At 49.5% G+C, this 15717-nt stretch overlaps 1 protein-coding gene across 3 annotated transcripts in view; it reads left to right on the forward strand.

Moving 5' to 3' along the window:
* Window positions 1-15717, forward strand: part of NTRK3 (neurotrophic receptor tyrosine kinase 3) — a 203869-nt gene that overhangs the window by 18315 nt on the left and 169837 nt on the right. For all 3 annotated transcript variants that reach the window (XM_066558506.1, XM_066558507.1, XM_066558508.1), the window contains exons 2-3: window positions 14201-14275; window positions 15525-15596. In XM_066558506.1, coding sequence (XP_066414603.1) covers window positions 14201-14275; window positions 15525-15596 — 147 coding nt within the window. The remainder of the gene's footprint in view (window positions 1-14200; window positions 14276-15524; window positions 15597-15717) is intronic.

Raw genomic sequence — 15717 nt, forward strand, 5'->3', positions numbered from 1 at the left:
TGCTGGCTCAGTGTTGTGAGTTGGAGGTGACAGTGGCACAGAGTCATAGGTGGCTGCTCCCCTGGCCTCAGCGTGGTTTTGCTGTCCTTGGTCCAAGTGGGCCTGATTCAGGTCTCTGCTGATTTTGTAGAGTCCCTTTGCTTTGCAGGCAGCTTTGCCTGCATGTCCTTTCAATAACATCTCCCCAAAACTGTGGAGCAGAATGTTTTGGATTGGTGCAATGAGACTTCTGCCATCAAGGAGAGAGAGAGACTGCATACTCTGGGCATGGGACAGGGGAGTGGGAGGCATTTTGGCTGCTGTTTTCTCTTGAACTTGCTGAATTTGGGTGAGAAAGAACAATTACTGGAGTGCAAACTTTTTTTTTGCAGCATCTCTGACCAGGCATGGATGGTTCAGTAACAGCTCAAGTCCAAACGTCTCTCTTGAGCCCACTTGTTTGGGAGAGCATTTGGGATCTGGCAGGATGCTCCCAAAGCAGGAGTGTAGATGTGCACCCTGCAGCCTGACAGTGAAAATTGTTCTTTAGTCCTTTGAACAGGGTCATGCATCTGTAATGTGGGGTCCAGCAGTGCTCTGTGCTGTGCTCAAATCCACCCCAGGACCAGTGTTGGGTGAGCCTAAGGGATGTGCCAGCTCCTGGTGCTGCCTGGGTGATTCCCCCCTTGCAGGCAGGTCTGGGAGCAGAGGGTGGGATGTGCTGTGTGACAGCTCCAGGGGATTTGTGTAGGGCTGCTGGGGGAGTGTGACCGTGTTCACAGGGGTCTGAGGATGAGGGAAGAGACGAGGATCTGACTCCATGTTTCAGAAGCCTTGATTTATTATTTTATTATATATGTTATATTAAAACTATACTAAAAGAATAGAAGAAAGGATTTCATCAGAATGCTAGCTAAGAATAGAAAAAGAAGGAATGAATAACAAAGGCTTGTGGCTCAGACAGAGTCCGAGCCAGCTGACTGTGATTGGCCATTAATTAGAAACAACCACATGAGCCCAATCACAGATCCACCTGTTGCATTCCACAGCAGCAGATAACCATTGCTTACATTTTGTTCCTGAGGCCTCTCAGCTTCTCAGGAGGAAAGATCCTAAGGAAAGGATTTTTCATAAAAGATGTCTGTGACAGGGGAGGATGGTAAAACTTGGTGAGATCTGCGTGGTGGTATCAGCTTTGAGGGCAGGGAAACCCCTGCTCCAGGAGCCAAAAGCTTGGGAAAACATCTGCAACCTGCTCATTGCCAAGCATGCAGTGATGATGTGGAAGAGGTTTCACACGTGCCTGTCCACCATGAGTGCTGGTGGTGTAAGAGCCCACCATGCAGCCTGGGAGCTCCTTGCTGCAGCCCAGGCTGTGCCAGGTTAAACTGCCCCTCGTGATGTGATCTCTGGTTGGGAATGGCTGGGGACAGCCCTGGCAGTGCTGAAACCTTGGTTTGCATTCTGCAGCTGGGAGAGCCTCCTGCAGCTGGTGACAGGGTGGCAGATGCCAGCAGGTTGAATACAGCATGGCCAGAGGCAGGAGGTGTCCACACTGTTGGTAGAGGCATCTCATCCTCCCTGTCTCCCAGCTGGGTGGGTGATGGAGATGGAGATGGGGGTCCCTGGCCCTTACCCTGAATCTGGGGTTGGTGACACTGCAGCACATCTGCCAGCACAGCGGTGGCACCTCCCTGTGCAGGGAGTGCTGCTGCCCTGCTGTCCACTCCCATGGAGAAGATGCATTTCCCACTCAGCTGGCCTCTGCTGCTTGGGGACCTCTCTCCAAGCTCTGCTGGTAAAGGATAATCCATCACCTGCAAGGGCTCTGGCAGTGTTTTCAGCAAGGGACTGACTGGAGGTGTCCAACCTGGACGCTGTGCAGCTGGGGCTCCCAGGTGGCAGGGGGTGACTCCGTGTGTGAAGTGGCTCCACTGGAGCACACAGCAATTGCCCAACTGCTGCTCTCTCTGCCACATGGAAAAGATTTCTGTTCTGCCTCCCAGCCCTCTTCACAGTGCTTGATGGCTGCTGTTCACACCCTGCTTGCTGATTAGCTTCGTATCAGCGCTGGGAGGGCAGAGAGGGCAGGAGAGGCCTCCCTGGAGGCTGCATCAGTGGTCAGGGATAAAGCTCAACTCTACTCCTGCTACTCTTGTTTGGGTCATCTCCTGCTCCAAGCAAGGGTGTTGCTGGGGCCAATTGCAGCTTTTTGCTGTTTATAACCCTCTCACCCCTTAGCCAGCATGAGGGTGTTTCAATTTTCATTTTAACCTGTTTATACCTGGGTGAATTGCAAGTCCCTGCCCTTGACTCCCAGGTGGGTCTCACTCATCCATCAGTGCCAAGCTTTGCTTTAAGTTCAAGGTATTCCCTGTGCAGCTTGGAGTAACCTCCAGTGCTGCCAGGTCCTAGAACTGGTGTCAACTCCCTGGGAGCCACAGGGAATTTTGGCCAGTGCTGCTATGCTCCACCCATACTGATGAGACTATTTCCATAGCAACTACAGGATTGTTCAAAGGGGACTTAGGGGAAAGATGTGAAAAGCCAAAACCAGCCCAGCTTAAAGCCATCAAGGGCAGAATCTGTTGGTCAGTGTTTGGGGTGGGTGGGTGCTTCAGGAGGTCTTGTATTGCCTCTCCCTCAGAAGTTCTCTGGCTCTGTGTGTTTGTGTGGGACCTCGTGTGCCAGGCAGCCCAAAATGTGGAAATGGGAGCTGGTGCTTGCATTGCACAGCTAGGGAAGGTCAGGATACCCTCCTGGGGCAGCTCTGCCAGGGCTTTGGGGCTGGGAAGGGGCAGGAGTGTGCCTGGATGGCTGTGTGGAGGCAGGATGTGCTGCTGCTCTCGGGGGAGCCATGGAGGATGCTGCAGAGGCACAGAGTCATTTCCCAAGCTGTGCTCGCTGTCAGCAGGGTGATTTCAGTGGTGCTGGGGGCTATGCCAGCTCAGGTGGGAGTCAGGAATGTCTTACACCTCTTCCTGCTTTCCTGTGGGGTCCAGAGTCCTGGGAAGGGAGCTACAGCTGTATTCTTTGTGCAGAGTGAGTTTTCCTCTCCTGATAGCCTGCTGGGCTTGAGCAGTTTGAGGATGGTGCTGGAACACTCTGGGCCCTCCAGCTGCCCAAGAGCAGAAACAAAATTTGAGTGATTCCTTGCAAAAACAAACAAAAAATATTAAAACAACATCTCCCTGGAGGGACTTTGTCTGATGATATCCTTTCTGGCTTCAAAATTCTTCCATGACCTTCAATGGCACCAAAAAGACACGTGTCCTGTTAAATACCTCTTCAGAGCAAGTGGTGAAAGGGCAAGCAATGTCAGGAGGTGAATTGTAACTCCTTGCTCCCTGCCTCTCCTCAATTAATACTGAGCAGGACCTTTGGATTCCTCAAACACCCCTGTGAGATTTTCTACCTGTCAGTTTAATGCCAGCCTCCTGGAAATCCTTCAGCAACAGGAGGCTCATTTTCAGGAGCTCAAAGCTGTCGGGCTCATCATATTTGTGCTCATCTTGTGGATGTTGTGATGTGTCACTTTAAACTGTGCAAAGCCCCAGTGAGGAACAGCATCTTCAAGTGGTGCAAGGATTCCCTGCTCGGGCAGGGTGGGGCTGTCAGTGCTGGGGTGATGTTGGCCATGTGCTGGCCACACTGCAGTGACTCAGGTTGTGTCCTCCTGCCTTGCTCGTGGTTTAAAACAAATCTTACCTGATTAGCAGCCAGTGCAGCTCAGCAGCAGTGTTTGGACAGTGGGAGCTCGAGGGTTTCACCCACCTCTGGCCCTGGTGAAGGAGGTGCCCATGCTGAGCAAAGGGGTTTGCTTGAGAGAGGCTGGTTTTGGTGCTTTGGGAAGTTGCTTTGGGAAGGTGCCAGGCAAGCAGAGGTTTCTCCATGGTTCAGCTATGCCTTTATCTAGAGGAATGGCAGATTGAGCTGAGAGAGGGGATAGAAACTGTCCCAGGATTTGCTGTTTGTGCAGGTGGATCAGCTCTAACACAACAGACTGGTTAGCAGTGTCTCTGGCTGTCAGAGTGTCTTCTGTAAGGTGTTTTGCAAGGTGCTTTATTTACATTTAAAAGAACAAAGTCGAGTGCTGGGAGAGGAGCTTTTAAAATGTCTGTTGCCTCCCTGCTCTCCTTTCTTCCCCTCCCTGCATCTCCCTGCCTGTGTCATGTTTATAGGCATGCTGGTTTGCTTTTCCTTTTCAGAGCCAGCTGACTTCCCACAAAATACCTGTTATCCTGGGAAGCCTTGAGCTCTGAGTCACCATGCCTTAATGAGTACATCCCCCTGCTCCTGAGTGATGCTTCTGTTCCTACACCTCTGCAATAAGAGCCAAGTCTGTGTGTGTGTGTCCCTTGCAGGAAAAGCTTAGTGGAGGGAAGGGGAGAAGGTTTTTTTCATGCATTTTCCTGGGAAAAAGGGGACTGAGGCCTTCTCCTGGTTGATGGAGGAGCCCCTCCACTGCTGCTGGGGAGGGTGGGCAGAGCTGGCTGTGATTTATTTGAAGAGCAGATAAAAGCCTCAGGGGGTCACGGCTGTTGGCTCAGAAATAAACTGTATGGAGAATTTATCTGGTTCTTTGGCTTTATGGGGAGCAGCTGGAAGCTGAGCAGGCAGATCTGTGATGCTGTGGAGGTAACAAGGGCCTTGGAAAGTCTCCTTTCAGGTTGGAGATACCCTGCCCATGGCTGTCCTGAGGGCAGAGGGTGAGATCCTGGCCTGTGGCCAGCCCAGCTGGGCATTGCTGCCTGCTTGCCTGAGCTCCATAAACATCTGAGGAGCCAAAATGCTGGAGGATCAAAGTTCAGGCTCCTTGGGAGATGGTTGGGAAAATAAAAAACAACCCAGCAGCCTCAAAGGAGCAGGATCCAAGTGCAGAAAGATTCTCTCTCCTCTCCTCTTTCTTGGCCGGTGGCTTTCCCTTTGTTTGGGGTGTGTGGGAAAGCTGGAAATGGGATGAGCTGCAGTCTGGGGGTGGTGGAGCAGAGGAGGTCAGAGGAGGATGGGGGACTGTGGAAAGGCCCTGGATTTGGCTGCTGGATGTCCATAACTGTGCAGAGGCTGGGGCACCCTCTGGCACCCATGGTTTGAGCTCTGGGCTCTGCTTTCTGTGCTGCTTTCAGCATCCAGGCATGGAACACTGCCCAAAAATGTGCACCTACATCAAAACAGGGTTGAGACAAAGCTCATAAGGATGTAAAACTCCCGAAATGAGGCTCACACAGTGGCTGTGGTTTTGGGAAGTGTGATTGTGGGTTTGTGTGGGTGGGTGGCAGCAGGTCTGGGTTAAGGACTGCAGCCCCCTCCAGCCATGGCACTTGTACAGCCCCATTCCTGGCTCCCACATCTGCTTTTGCTGGACTCTTGCTCCTGTCTGCTCATTCCCAGTGCCATCGATCACAGTAACAGCCAGTTCGTGGGAGATTTTATTTTCTCCTTTTCCTTCTCCATCCGTTTTCCTGTCTTCAAGCACAGCATGAAGTGCAATGAGTGCATGTGGCTGGCAGTGCTCCCTTTTGGGTCCCAGCTGAGCTACTACAGCCTACCAGAATATTGTCTTGACCATCTCCAAGGCTCTCTGTCTTTTTGGGGGGGTGTCCTTTCTACCATATGCTCTTTGGCACTGCTTTTTACCAAGAGTTATTCCTGCCAAGCTGAACTCTAGTGATCTGGTACCTTTAGTGCATCTCATTGTCTTGCTAATGTGTGTAGGCACTGTGCTTCCCAGGGGAGAAACAGCTGCCTTTGGAGTAGAGCTTGGCAGCCTTTTTTTGCCTGTATTAGTATATTACTATATATATGTATATATACACTCTATATATAGATATATTTATCTATCTGTATATATATGTATTTATGTACCTATAAAATATATGCATATGTATATATACATATATAAAAAAATTTTAAAAATATTATAGTGTGATTTCTGAAAAGCCCCAGACCTGTTTGGAGATGGAAGTGTGAGGGAATTTGACTTCCAGTTTGAAATTGCAAGGAGGGTTTAATAAAGCAAAATGTGATTACTGAGGCCGATTTTGACCAGGGTGCTGCTTCCTCTCTAAAATGCTGTTTGATCTTTAAAGACCACAAAACGCTGCACACTGCTGGCTCTCCCTGCATATGAAATCCTACAGATAAAGCATCCCTTCCTTTGGCATGGCAGGTGCCTGGAGAGCTGATGGAAAGCAGAGGCTCTTTTGCTTTACATGGGTGCAGGAGCCCAAAGGGTGCTGCTTCACCCTGAGTTTTGTGTGGTGTAAAACTCCCAGGGGAAGATTGTTTTTTTTTTTTTCCTTGTCCTTGGGTTGCCCTCCCATCTTAGCCGGCTGCATGGCTATTTTGGAGATGTGGTATGATTAGACATGCACAGGTTGATGTTAGCAATCCTGAGCCAGGAGTCTCTTCTCCATGTCCCCCAGATCCATGTCCAATGGTGGGAAGCACATATCTGGGCACAGAAGACTGGCCCTGTAGGTTCTCCCACCAGAGAATAATAAAAGCAATGCCCTTTTGGGGAAATATAATTGGTTTTGGCACTCAGAGAAAAAGGGGAGTGAGCTTTGGCTGATGCTGCATGTGGGGAGTGAACTCCCACTTTTGGTGATGATTCACCCAAGGTGTCTGTGTTTGTGTATTTATATTCATGTCTGCGGGACAAAACTGCTCATCCCATTTCACGCCTTCTCACTCTAGGTGGTGTTTGGGAGTGTGCAGAGGTCAGATAGTTGTGGGAATAAATAAGAAAGAGTTAGGAAGAGAAGCCTGCAGGAGCTGGGAGGTGCCAAGGTGGTGGGCAGGGAGCTGGGGCTGGACCAGGAGCTCAGCCCTTACACAGAGGTGTTTTTGTGGTGCTGTCCCCTCAGCCCTGCTTCCTGTGCAGGAGATGCTGCAGCCCTTGGGAGTTTCCTCCTGAGGCTTTTGCACTGCTGCTTGTCTCTGAAAAATGAGTTTTCTTCAGCACTTAAATGACTTTGAACGCCTCAGTCCTTGCTTGGGACCCCAGGGCTGCTCCCTTCCAGGACTTGATGAGTAATAGTGATAGAATATTGGGGCAAGTATTTGTTGTGGTGGCAGCTGTATTGCTGCCCACAGCCCTTCTTCAGCTCTGCTATCCTACTTTACACCTATTTCTTCCTTTCTGAAAATATGTGCCTGGGAATAGTTCCCTACACTGAAGATCTCTGGATGCATCGTGTGCTAACAGGAACATAGTGCCTCCTGTGTGCTGCAGCCATCTGTCCATGCTGTGTCCAGGCAGCCTGCTGTCCTCTGCTAACACTGACACACTGTCCCTGAAAGGAATGCTCCCTGCTCCATGAGCCAGCATCCAGAGCTGGTGGAGAAAGCAGAGGCTTGAGGAGATCCTAGAAGGAAACTGGTGCATGCACAAACTTGGGGCAAAGTGAGCCCTGAGAGGATCTCCTGTCTCTGGGACAAAAGCTGAGCATGAGGTTCTGGTGGCACTGGCTCTGCTGTCTGCTTTTTATGTCCAGCTCCTGTGCGTGCTATGCAAGGTGGAATAAGTCCAGAGCCTGGGGAAAAAAAAAAAAACAAACAACCAAACCCAAACCTATTCAGCTTAAAGCTGTTTCTCAGGGCACCTTCTATTGTAGGGTGTCTCTATGTGACAATCTTTTTAGACAGTGAAGCTGTAGCAGCTCTTCTGCACCCTGTGGATGCTCCTGGCCAGCCTGGGGCCAGGCAGATGCTGTTGGGGCGAACATGAAACTTGTCTGGACTCATGTGAAAAGTGTCCTGTGGGAGAGTCCTCTCTGAATGCTTTGTGTCCTGTGACTTGCTTGTGTCTGGCACTTGGGTTCCTCCAGGAAGATTTTTGAGATGCCGCTGTGCAGTGCCTTGGGGGAGCTGTATTGTTCCCACACCTTCCTCAGCTGGGGATTGGGAGCTTTCTCCTTTATTTAGCCCTCCTGGAAGGGTCTGGTTTGGATGGCTGGGTTGGATGTGGCTGGCCCATGGCTGAGTGCATCCCTGTCACACTCTGCAGCCCCCACACACCCTGGCATGACCTTGGCAGGAGCAGCAGAGCAGAGGGAGCTGTGTCACAGTGGTGTTTTATCATCCTTACCCTGACGAATCACAATTACACTGTGGAGTTATGCTCATAATTGTTTCTACAAAGTTGCATTTGCTTTCTCTACCCCCCCTTTTCCCACTGACCTCAAATTATCCTTAATGAGCCACTGCTGGGTGACTTTTCCATGCTCTTTGGGAAGGGGGAGACTGTGCTTTAAGTGGGGAAAATGTTGTCCTTGTAAGTCTTTATTCAGCTGCAATTGCCTTTAAATTTCTGTTACCAATTCACTTTTATAAATTTCATATTGAGGGAATCTAGTCCTTTGTGCCTCTAGTTACTAAATTATGTGATAAGTGCCTTATAATATTATGAAAGATGTTTGATTTCTTTATGGCTTCCTCAGCCCCAAGTAGGGTGTGAGGGATGGATAAAAGGAGCTGGCAGTAGCCACAGTGGCTGTGCTTAGCCCTGGGTTTGTGTGGGACCTGTGCCAACTCCCAGGGCTTCCCATCAACATCTGCAGCACCTCTGCTTGGAGGAGGCAGCTCTTACTGGTCAGGGGTTCAGACAGGTCTTTCCTTTATTCCCACTGCAATCAAATTCACATTTGCATGGTCTGGAGCTGGTGTGCCAGGAGGTTTGTTTATAATGCTAAACATATCAGGTAATTGAAAGCTAATGTGTCTGTCTGGATTGCGAGGTTTAATGTGCCTGGGTGACGAATTAATTTTCCTGTTGCACTAAAAGAGAGAGGAGGCAAATGCTCTGCTTGCCTTCCCTATATATATATATATATATATAAATTGTGTGTGTGTTGGGGTGCTGCCTAATTGCTGGCACACAGCTTATTCACTGCCCAGCATCCAAACACGAGTGGTGGCACTTGGGACATGTCACCTGCTCAGGCACTGATTGGAGCTGATGGCATCCTTGTGAGATATCCAGTTTGGGATAGACACAGATTTGGGGAACATGTGTACACATGTTGTGTAATACTTGGTGCTTGTCAGGTGCCTTTTGTAGCTGTTGACACAATGTTTGAAAAGCTGAGAGAGGTTAGACAAATGTTGAATGAGGAGGGTGAAGGAAGGCCAGACACATTAAGTAGCCTCAAGTAAATTGCTTGGTAAATTGGCATGAGGCTGTTTCCTCACCTCTGCCTGGTGGGGTGAAATGAGCCTGGCTGTGTTTGAATCCCAGTGGATATTCCAGTCTCCCCTGCTGCATTGGCTCTGGGCTGGAAGGGGAGCATGTGAAGCTGAGCAGTCTCAAGAAGATGACACCAGTCTGTCATCTTTTTGTCAGACACAGACACTCCTGGGAATGAAAGGAATTGCTGTTCCCACAGGTTTGTTGGCTACCAGCCCCCTTCCAGCAAGCAGGGCAAGGTCCTGGAACTTTCCAGACCTGCTGGTACCTAAACCCTGTGAGTCAGTGACCTTATGGTCAGCAAGGTCACTGATCTGTGTGATGCTGGGCCAAAGACACCTGGCTGCCTTGCTGGCTCCACAGGAGACCTGCCAGAAGGATGAGATGCTTGCAAGCTGCTGAGCTGACAAACAGGGTTTCATGCTTCACAGGTTTGCTGTGAACTGGGACACAGCACAGAGCTGGGGATTGACCACTGGTCTGGCTGCAGTGGCCTACAAGGCTTTCAACAAGTTCTAAAGCATGTCTGTGGGTACCTGAGATGTGATGCAGGGTTGGTGTCTTAAGGTTGGCTTTTGTCAGGCTAAGCCTATGCCTTCCTTTGGAAGGCAGCTGATTTCCTCAGCAAAGAGGTGACTTTGTGATGAGAGGTTGATATGATGCTGCACTACATCACAAGTGGTTTGTTTTTCTGGAGAAGGCACTGTCTGGCCCAGGTGTGCTAGGTGAAGTCTTGGTGGGAGGTGCTGAAAGATGAGAAGTGCTGAGGCTGCTTGGAGGTGATGTTGGCTCATGCTTTTATTGAGATGCTGGCACAAGAGGCAGGAGTGTGTTCATGGGCTTTGCTGCTGGAGCTGTGGGGACACAAAGTCACCTGAGGGTGGCTAACAGCTGCAGTAACAAACCCAAGAGACACTGCAATGCCATGTGGGGTCGATTGGGGTGGATATAAATGTGGGTGTAACAAGGCTAGGAAATCATGTCTGTTGGAAATCATCTGCTGGACAGAAATGCTGGGGGCAATGCTTAATAACAGGGTAAGCACAAACCCCCTGGCTGATGGGGCTGTGATAAGGGCCAGTGTGATCTCAGGCTACAAATCACGGCTTCTTCAGTGTATCTGAGGAGCTGCTCATGCTGTTGCACAAGTGAGATCTCCTGGAGACTGCTCTGTGTTTCTGGTCACTTTTACTCAAGGAAAAGGGACTTAAACAGGCTGATAAAGCAAATGGCCATTTGCTATGTGTCTGTTGCAGTGGTTCCTCTTGCGTTGATCACCAACTGTGAGCATTAGTTGTGCTGGGTCTGAAATCAGAAACAAAACAAGCTCTCTGCCAGGACTGCCTGAGCAATATATCTGCATCACTTCTGGGACGTGAGTTAGTGTCTCTAAGGGCACTTGAGACAATTTGCCTCACACTTCACAGGTACAGATGTGCTGCCTTAGAAGACCTGGCATCATGCAGCTTGTAAATGATAGCTGGGTCGGCCTGGCTCCTGCTTGTGAAGGGGGGAGGAAGAAGTGCCAGGAAAGAAAAAGAGCTGCTTAAGCAAAGACATCTTTGACACAAGAGAAAATGGATGTAAAATGCAAGCGATTATATTTGGGTAAGGAATGAGAGGTGCAGCGTTTCAATCTGAGTTGGGAAGGAAAAGCCCTTGTTACTCCCAAGGTGGAAGTTGCTTGGTCTGTAGAAGACGCGGTATAATTCAGCTCTGCAGTGCAAGCAAAGGCACTTGGACCAGCAGGACCCTTCTAACATACAAGAATTATGAGCAGGAAGTGAGTATTTAAATAAACATGTCCTACCCTCCATACTCCACCCAGAAAATAAGTGAGCAACATCATCTGTGTTAGTGATGCACCTCATATGGTCTTGATTAGAAGTTGGATGTGAGTCTAGGTGGGTCTGCACGTGGTGAGCTCCTCAGGATTTGTGAACTATGGTAATGCTCTTCAAACTATTGGAGAAGAGCAGCTTGCCTTGGTAATAACTGAGGAATGCCACAGGAATATGTACTTAGAGATGTGCAGGGAGGAGTAAGCTGTAGTCCATAGACTGTAATTCATACCTCAATGCCTGCCTGAGGAGAGCAGGGCAGGGCGCTGTCACAGCTGTATTTGGTGTGAACCAGGCACCCGTGTTCCTGCTGGGTTAATGAACCCAGGCAGAGGAGGAGGGAAGGTCTCAGTCTTCAGCAGCAAGTGGGAGGATACAGGATTTCTAGGGCAAGCAAACCCTGGAAGGAAAAGAGGGGGGGAGCTAGTTGAGATACTGAAGGACATGAGAGGGACTGAAGTTTCAGGGGTGGAGTTTCTCCGCTTGGTTGGTTTGTTTTTCTGTGCAACCACTGTCAATTTTACAATCACAGCTTGAGTCCTCGAGCTTTCAGAATAAGATGCATTTCTGTTTTGTTTTTTAAGTGGGTTCAGGTGAACCCAGCCAGTGCAAAGTTACACTATTCTTTCTAAAGCAATAGGAAACCAAAGAAAATATTTTTCCTGGTGTATCTTTGAAGTACCTGTAAACCAAGACTGATTTGTCACTTCTAGGAGCAAGGGTACAACTCACACTAAGTTGAAAAATCAGAGAGAAAAGGGGAAAAGCAATTTCTGCAAATCCCTGAGAAGGGAGGTGTGTGTTTATTTTAAAGGACGCAAAGACCCTTGCTGACCTGTGCACCTAATTATTTCCCTGCATTGCACTCTACATAAAGCAGCTGCTGGTTTGGGGGATTATCCTATAGATGTGTGTGCATGCATTTTTCCACTGCTGTTTTTCTTGTCTCTCTATGGGTGTAGTATGTCTATGTTAAATAATGAACTAAAGTATATCTGGCTCAGGAAGCTCTTGAGCTTTTTTTGGGAGGCTGGAATACAATAGAGGTTGTGGAGCTGTGTTTGCAGTCTAGAGTCATGTCACTGGGGGGGAGTTGGGGGATGCCATGGGGAGGCCCCAAGACCCCCATGCACCAGTGCTGAGTCAGAGGAAATTCACGCCTGGGCATGTCACTGGGAACAAGCTCAGGTCTTTTTCTTTCTCTTCTAGAATGCTGCCCACATGGCTTTGAGTGTCAGGTCAAAAATAACCTTGACTTTTTTTAGCAAACACGATCAATAAAACAAGAGACAATCTGGCCACTGCCTCCTTCCCAGCTGTGGTTGCTCCATAACTCCTGGCTTGGGGCTGTTCCATCCCTCCCTGAAGGTCATTGCTTGGATGCTGTAGCTGCAGCTTGCCCTGGTGGTAAACCAAGACCATCCCATTCCTCCTTCCCATGTCCTTTCTCTTGGAGGACCCTCACTTTGCTATGTAGGAGTTGCAGATAGGAAATGTTTTCGACCTTTGTTTCTGGCCTTGCTCAGTCCTGCAATCTCATGGCCCAGGGCCTGGGCTGGCAGCCCTGCCTTGACTCCAGAGTTTCACTGAGCTCTTGGATCTCCTGACTGACTCCTCCCAGTCTGTGTTTTGTTCTGGAAATGTTCACAGGGGCCGTAGACAATGGCAGGGAACACGAAGTGGCTGTAATAATGTCCTGTTTCTCATTCTGTCTGGGACACAGGCAGTCTCAGCTGATGAGCAGGGCATTGGGGATGAACTGTGACTTATCCTGTCGTGCAGCAGCATGTGGGAGTTTGTGCTGTGTCCTTAGCATAACCCCTCTGGGCATGCAGACAAATTCAGGAACATGTGGAAAGCAGAGGTGACTCTTGTGGGTCTCTCATTTCTTGGATCTGCATGCTGAGAGCAGAGAAATATAAGGAGATTTAGTCCAGGCTTTGTGTTTTACTTTTTTTGAGATGGATGTAATTTGGGGGGTGGCTCAAGTAGGTCCATGTATTTCCCTCATGCTAATTCACCTGTTCTTGTGCAAGCACAAGGAATAGCAAATGCTGGAGGAGGAATTTTGTGGCCCCTGTGACTGTTCTGTAAGTGGTCTAAGGTCCCTCTTCTGCTTGCTCACCATGTGGGGTCCTGCAACCTTCTTGCCTAGAATCACAGCATAGTTCTCAGTGTTCTCTCATCACTCCAACCCTTCATCACTTGGAGATGTTTCCCCTCTCCAGGGCCAAGTCCAAAGCCAACTATTGCATCAAGGCAGATGTGAGCTTGGGTGCACATGTTCAGAGACTTCAAAGTTGGGCTTCTTTCACATATTGTCCAAAGGGACCTGCCAGATGTTTTCCCTCTCTCAGCTGGCTTTTAGAGAGGACTACCTCCACCTGCTTCTCAGAAAAGACCCTCTTGAAAATGTTTGTGTTTCTGGTGGGAGGGTGTCTGAGTTTAATCTGGGAGAAAGCCAGAACTGGTCGAAAGCTGCCTGGGAGATGAGGATTGAACTCCTTTCACACCACACAGCATTGCAGCCTCTTAGCAGAGGCCAGTGGCCACAGCCAGGCAGTCCAATGCTGCCAGCAGCACTCCTGTGCTGCTGATAACAGGGGACCCTGTTCTCTGGGGCTGCTGATCTGTCACCCTCTCCCACCTCTAATATTTACTGAAAGTGATCCTGTGGTGACAGATCTATTTCTGTTTTTGTTCTCTGTAACATACCTGCCAGACTGCCCCAGGCGACTGAGGAATTTGTAATAAAGGCAATGTTTCCAAACTAAGCTTGGTGCTCTCCTGCCAGCAGCGTGTCCAGCCAGAAAAGACTAGGAGCCTGTTTATCCACCCCAGTTAGAGACTGGATAAATATATGACTTTTTTTCATTTAGGCCCTAAGTTTTTGTTGAGAGGTTTTATTTGCTTTCACTCTTTTTTTGCAAGACCCGTTTCAATCGTGTCTTTGTTCACTGATGTGTGCAGGGAGGGAAATGATTTGGGCAAGGATATTCAATGGCTTGCTTGCATGTTCTGTGCTTGAAACTGTGGGTAAACCCATGTTATTTGACTTTTCCAAGAGGCTGGGAAAACAGAATGGGGCTGGGTGGTGGGGTATGACATGCTCCCTCTGTGTGCTGTCCCTGGCATGGACTCAGCAACCATCTGGTTGTGCCACAGCTGAGCCTTTCCTTCTTCTCCACAGACACATAGAGAACTGGAAGAACTTGCAGACACTGAACGCCGTTGACATGGAGCTGTACACGGGACTCCAGAGGCTGTGAGTATGTCCTGTGCATTGGGGTGGGGACTGGGCCTGGGCAGCCCCTTCCTTCCAGCAGAGCCATGGCTTCCTTCCCTCTGCAGCCCCCATGCTGCCAGTTTAAACTGCTGGGTCTGCTGTGTTTTGCTATGGGAGTCCACAAAATGGAGATGAAATGCCTTTTGGTCTTGGCTGGGTCTGTGAGGAGGAGGACTGCTAGCTCCTGACAGCTCTGTCAACACACATCAGCCCTGACCTCTCCTCTCCCCTGCTGTTCTGGTTCTGGGCTTATGTGTTGCTCTGACTCATTCCAGCCCCACAATGTGAAATTCCAGCTGTCTCCACCAATCCTTCATTGCTGGGCTGTTGGTCCTCATTTAGTGCAGTTACCATCATGGTGGTGCTGTGCAGGAAGGGAATTGCATCTCCCTGCACAGCTCTCTAAGCATGGACAGAGGTCAGTTTTGTGCGTCATGGAGGGGAAACCGAGGTCCGTGAGGTTGAAGGGACTTTGCATATGCTTGGGAAGCCCGGCCAAGCAAGGCTGCCAGCCAGTCTTTTAATTCCCCCTCCTACATCCTCAGGATCTGTGAGCACCCTGGATGCTGCATGTGTGAGATGCAGAGTGTTGCTCAGGGCTAATCAGAGACTCTAATAATGTGTTTCACTGGGAGCTTTACATTAAGTACAGCTCCCATGTGGGCTGGAGGAGCTGTATGGAGCTGAGCACTCACTAACCAAATTCCAGCAAGCTGTACTTTTAACACACAAAACCCTTGTAAGCAGGCTGGCTGTTGTTCTCTCCTCACGTAACAAAGCAGCAGAGATAGCAGATATTTACAGAATTACAGAACATGCTGAGCTGGAAGGGATCTACAAAGATCATCAAGTTCAACTCCTGGCCCTGCACAGGACCATCCAATAGTCACACCATGTGATCGAGAGTACTGACAAATCCTGGTTATAGTACTGATGGAACTTTTCCAAAGTAGGCTGTGAAAAGGGTTATTCTCCCTTCAAGATCCAGAATTCCCTATGGAAAATACCCTTCTTTATCAGAGCTGCAAGCAGCAGGGTTTCCTCTTGGGTATGAAGGTGGGAGGTGACTTTGCTGTGGTAGGTTTGCTGTGCAGTGCTGCTTGTGGAGATGGAGGGAGAGCAGAGGAGCAGGAGATGGCCTGTGCCACGCCAGCAAGCCTTGGGGGATGTGGGAGCAGAGCAATTGTCTGCCTTGACTCCATTGCTGCCCTTCTGCATCTCTCCACAGGACAATCAGGAACTCAGGACTACGAAACATCCAGCCAAGAGCCTTTGCCAAGAACCCCCACCTGCACTATATGTAAGTGCCAATGGCTCCTGTCCCCTTGTGCCTTTTCTCCCTGTGGAAATGTGGTTCCCAAGGCAGATCCCCAAAGTCTCTGTGGGGGACTGCAAGGAGAGGGAAGGGGAATGCTGATGGG

Source organism: Molothrus aeneus, chromosome 13 (assembly GCF_037042795.1).
Source record: "Molothrus aeneus isolate 106 chromosome 13, BPBGC_Maene_1.0, whole genome shotgun sequence".
In the NCBI taxonomy this organism is placed as follows: domain Eukaryota; kingdom Metazoa; phylum Chordata; class Aves; order Passeriformes; family Icteridae; genus Molothrus; species Molothrus aeneus.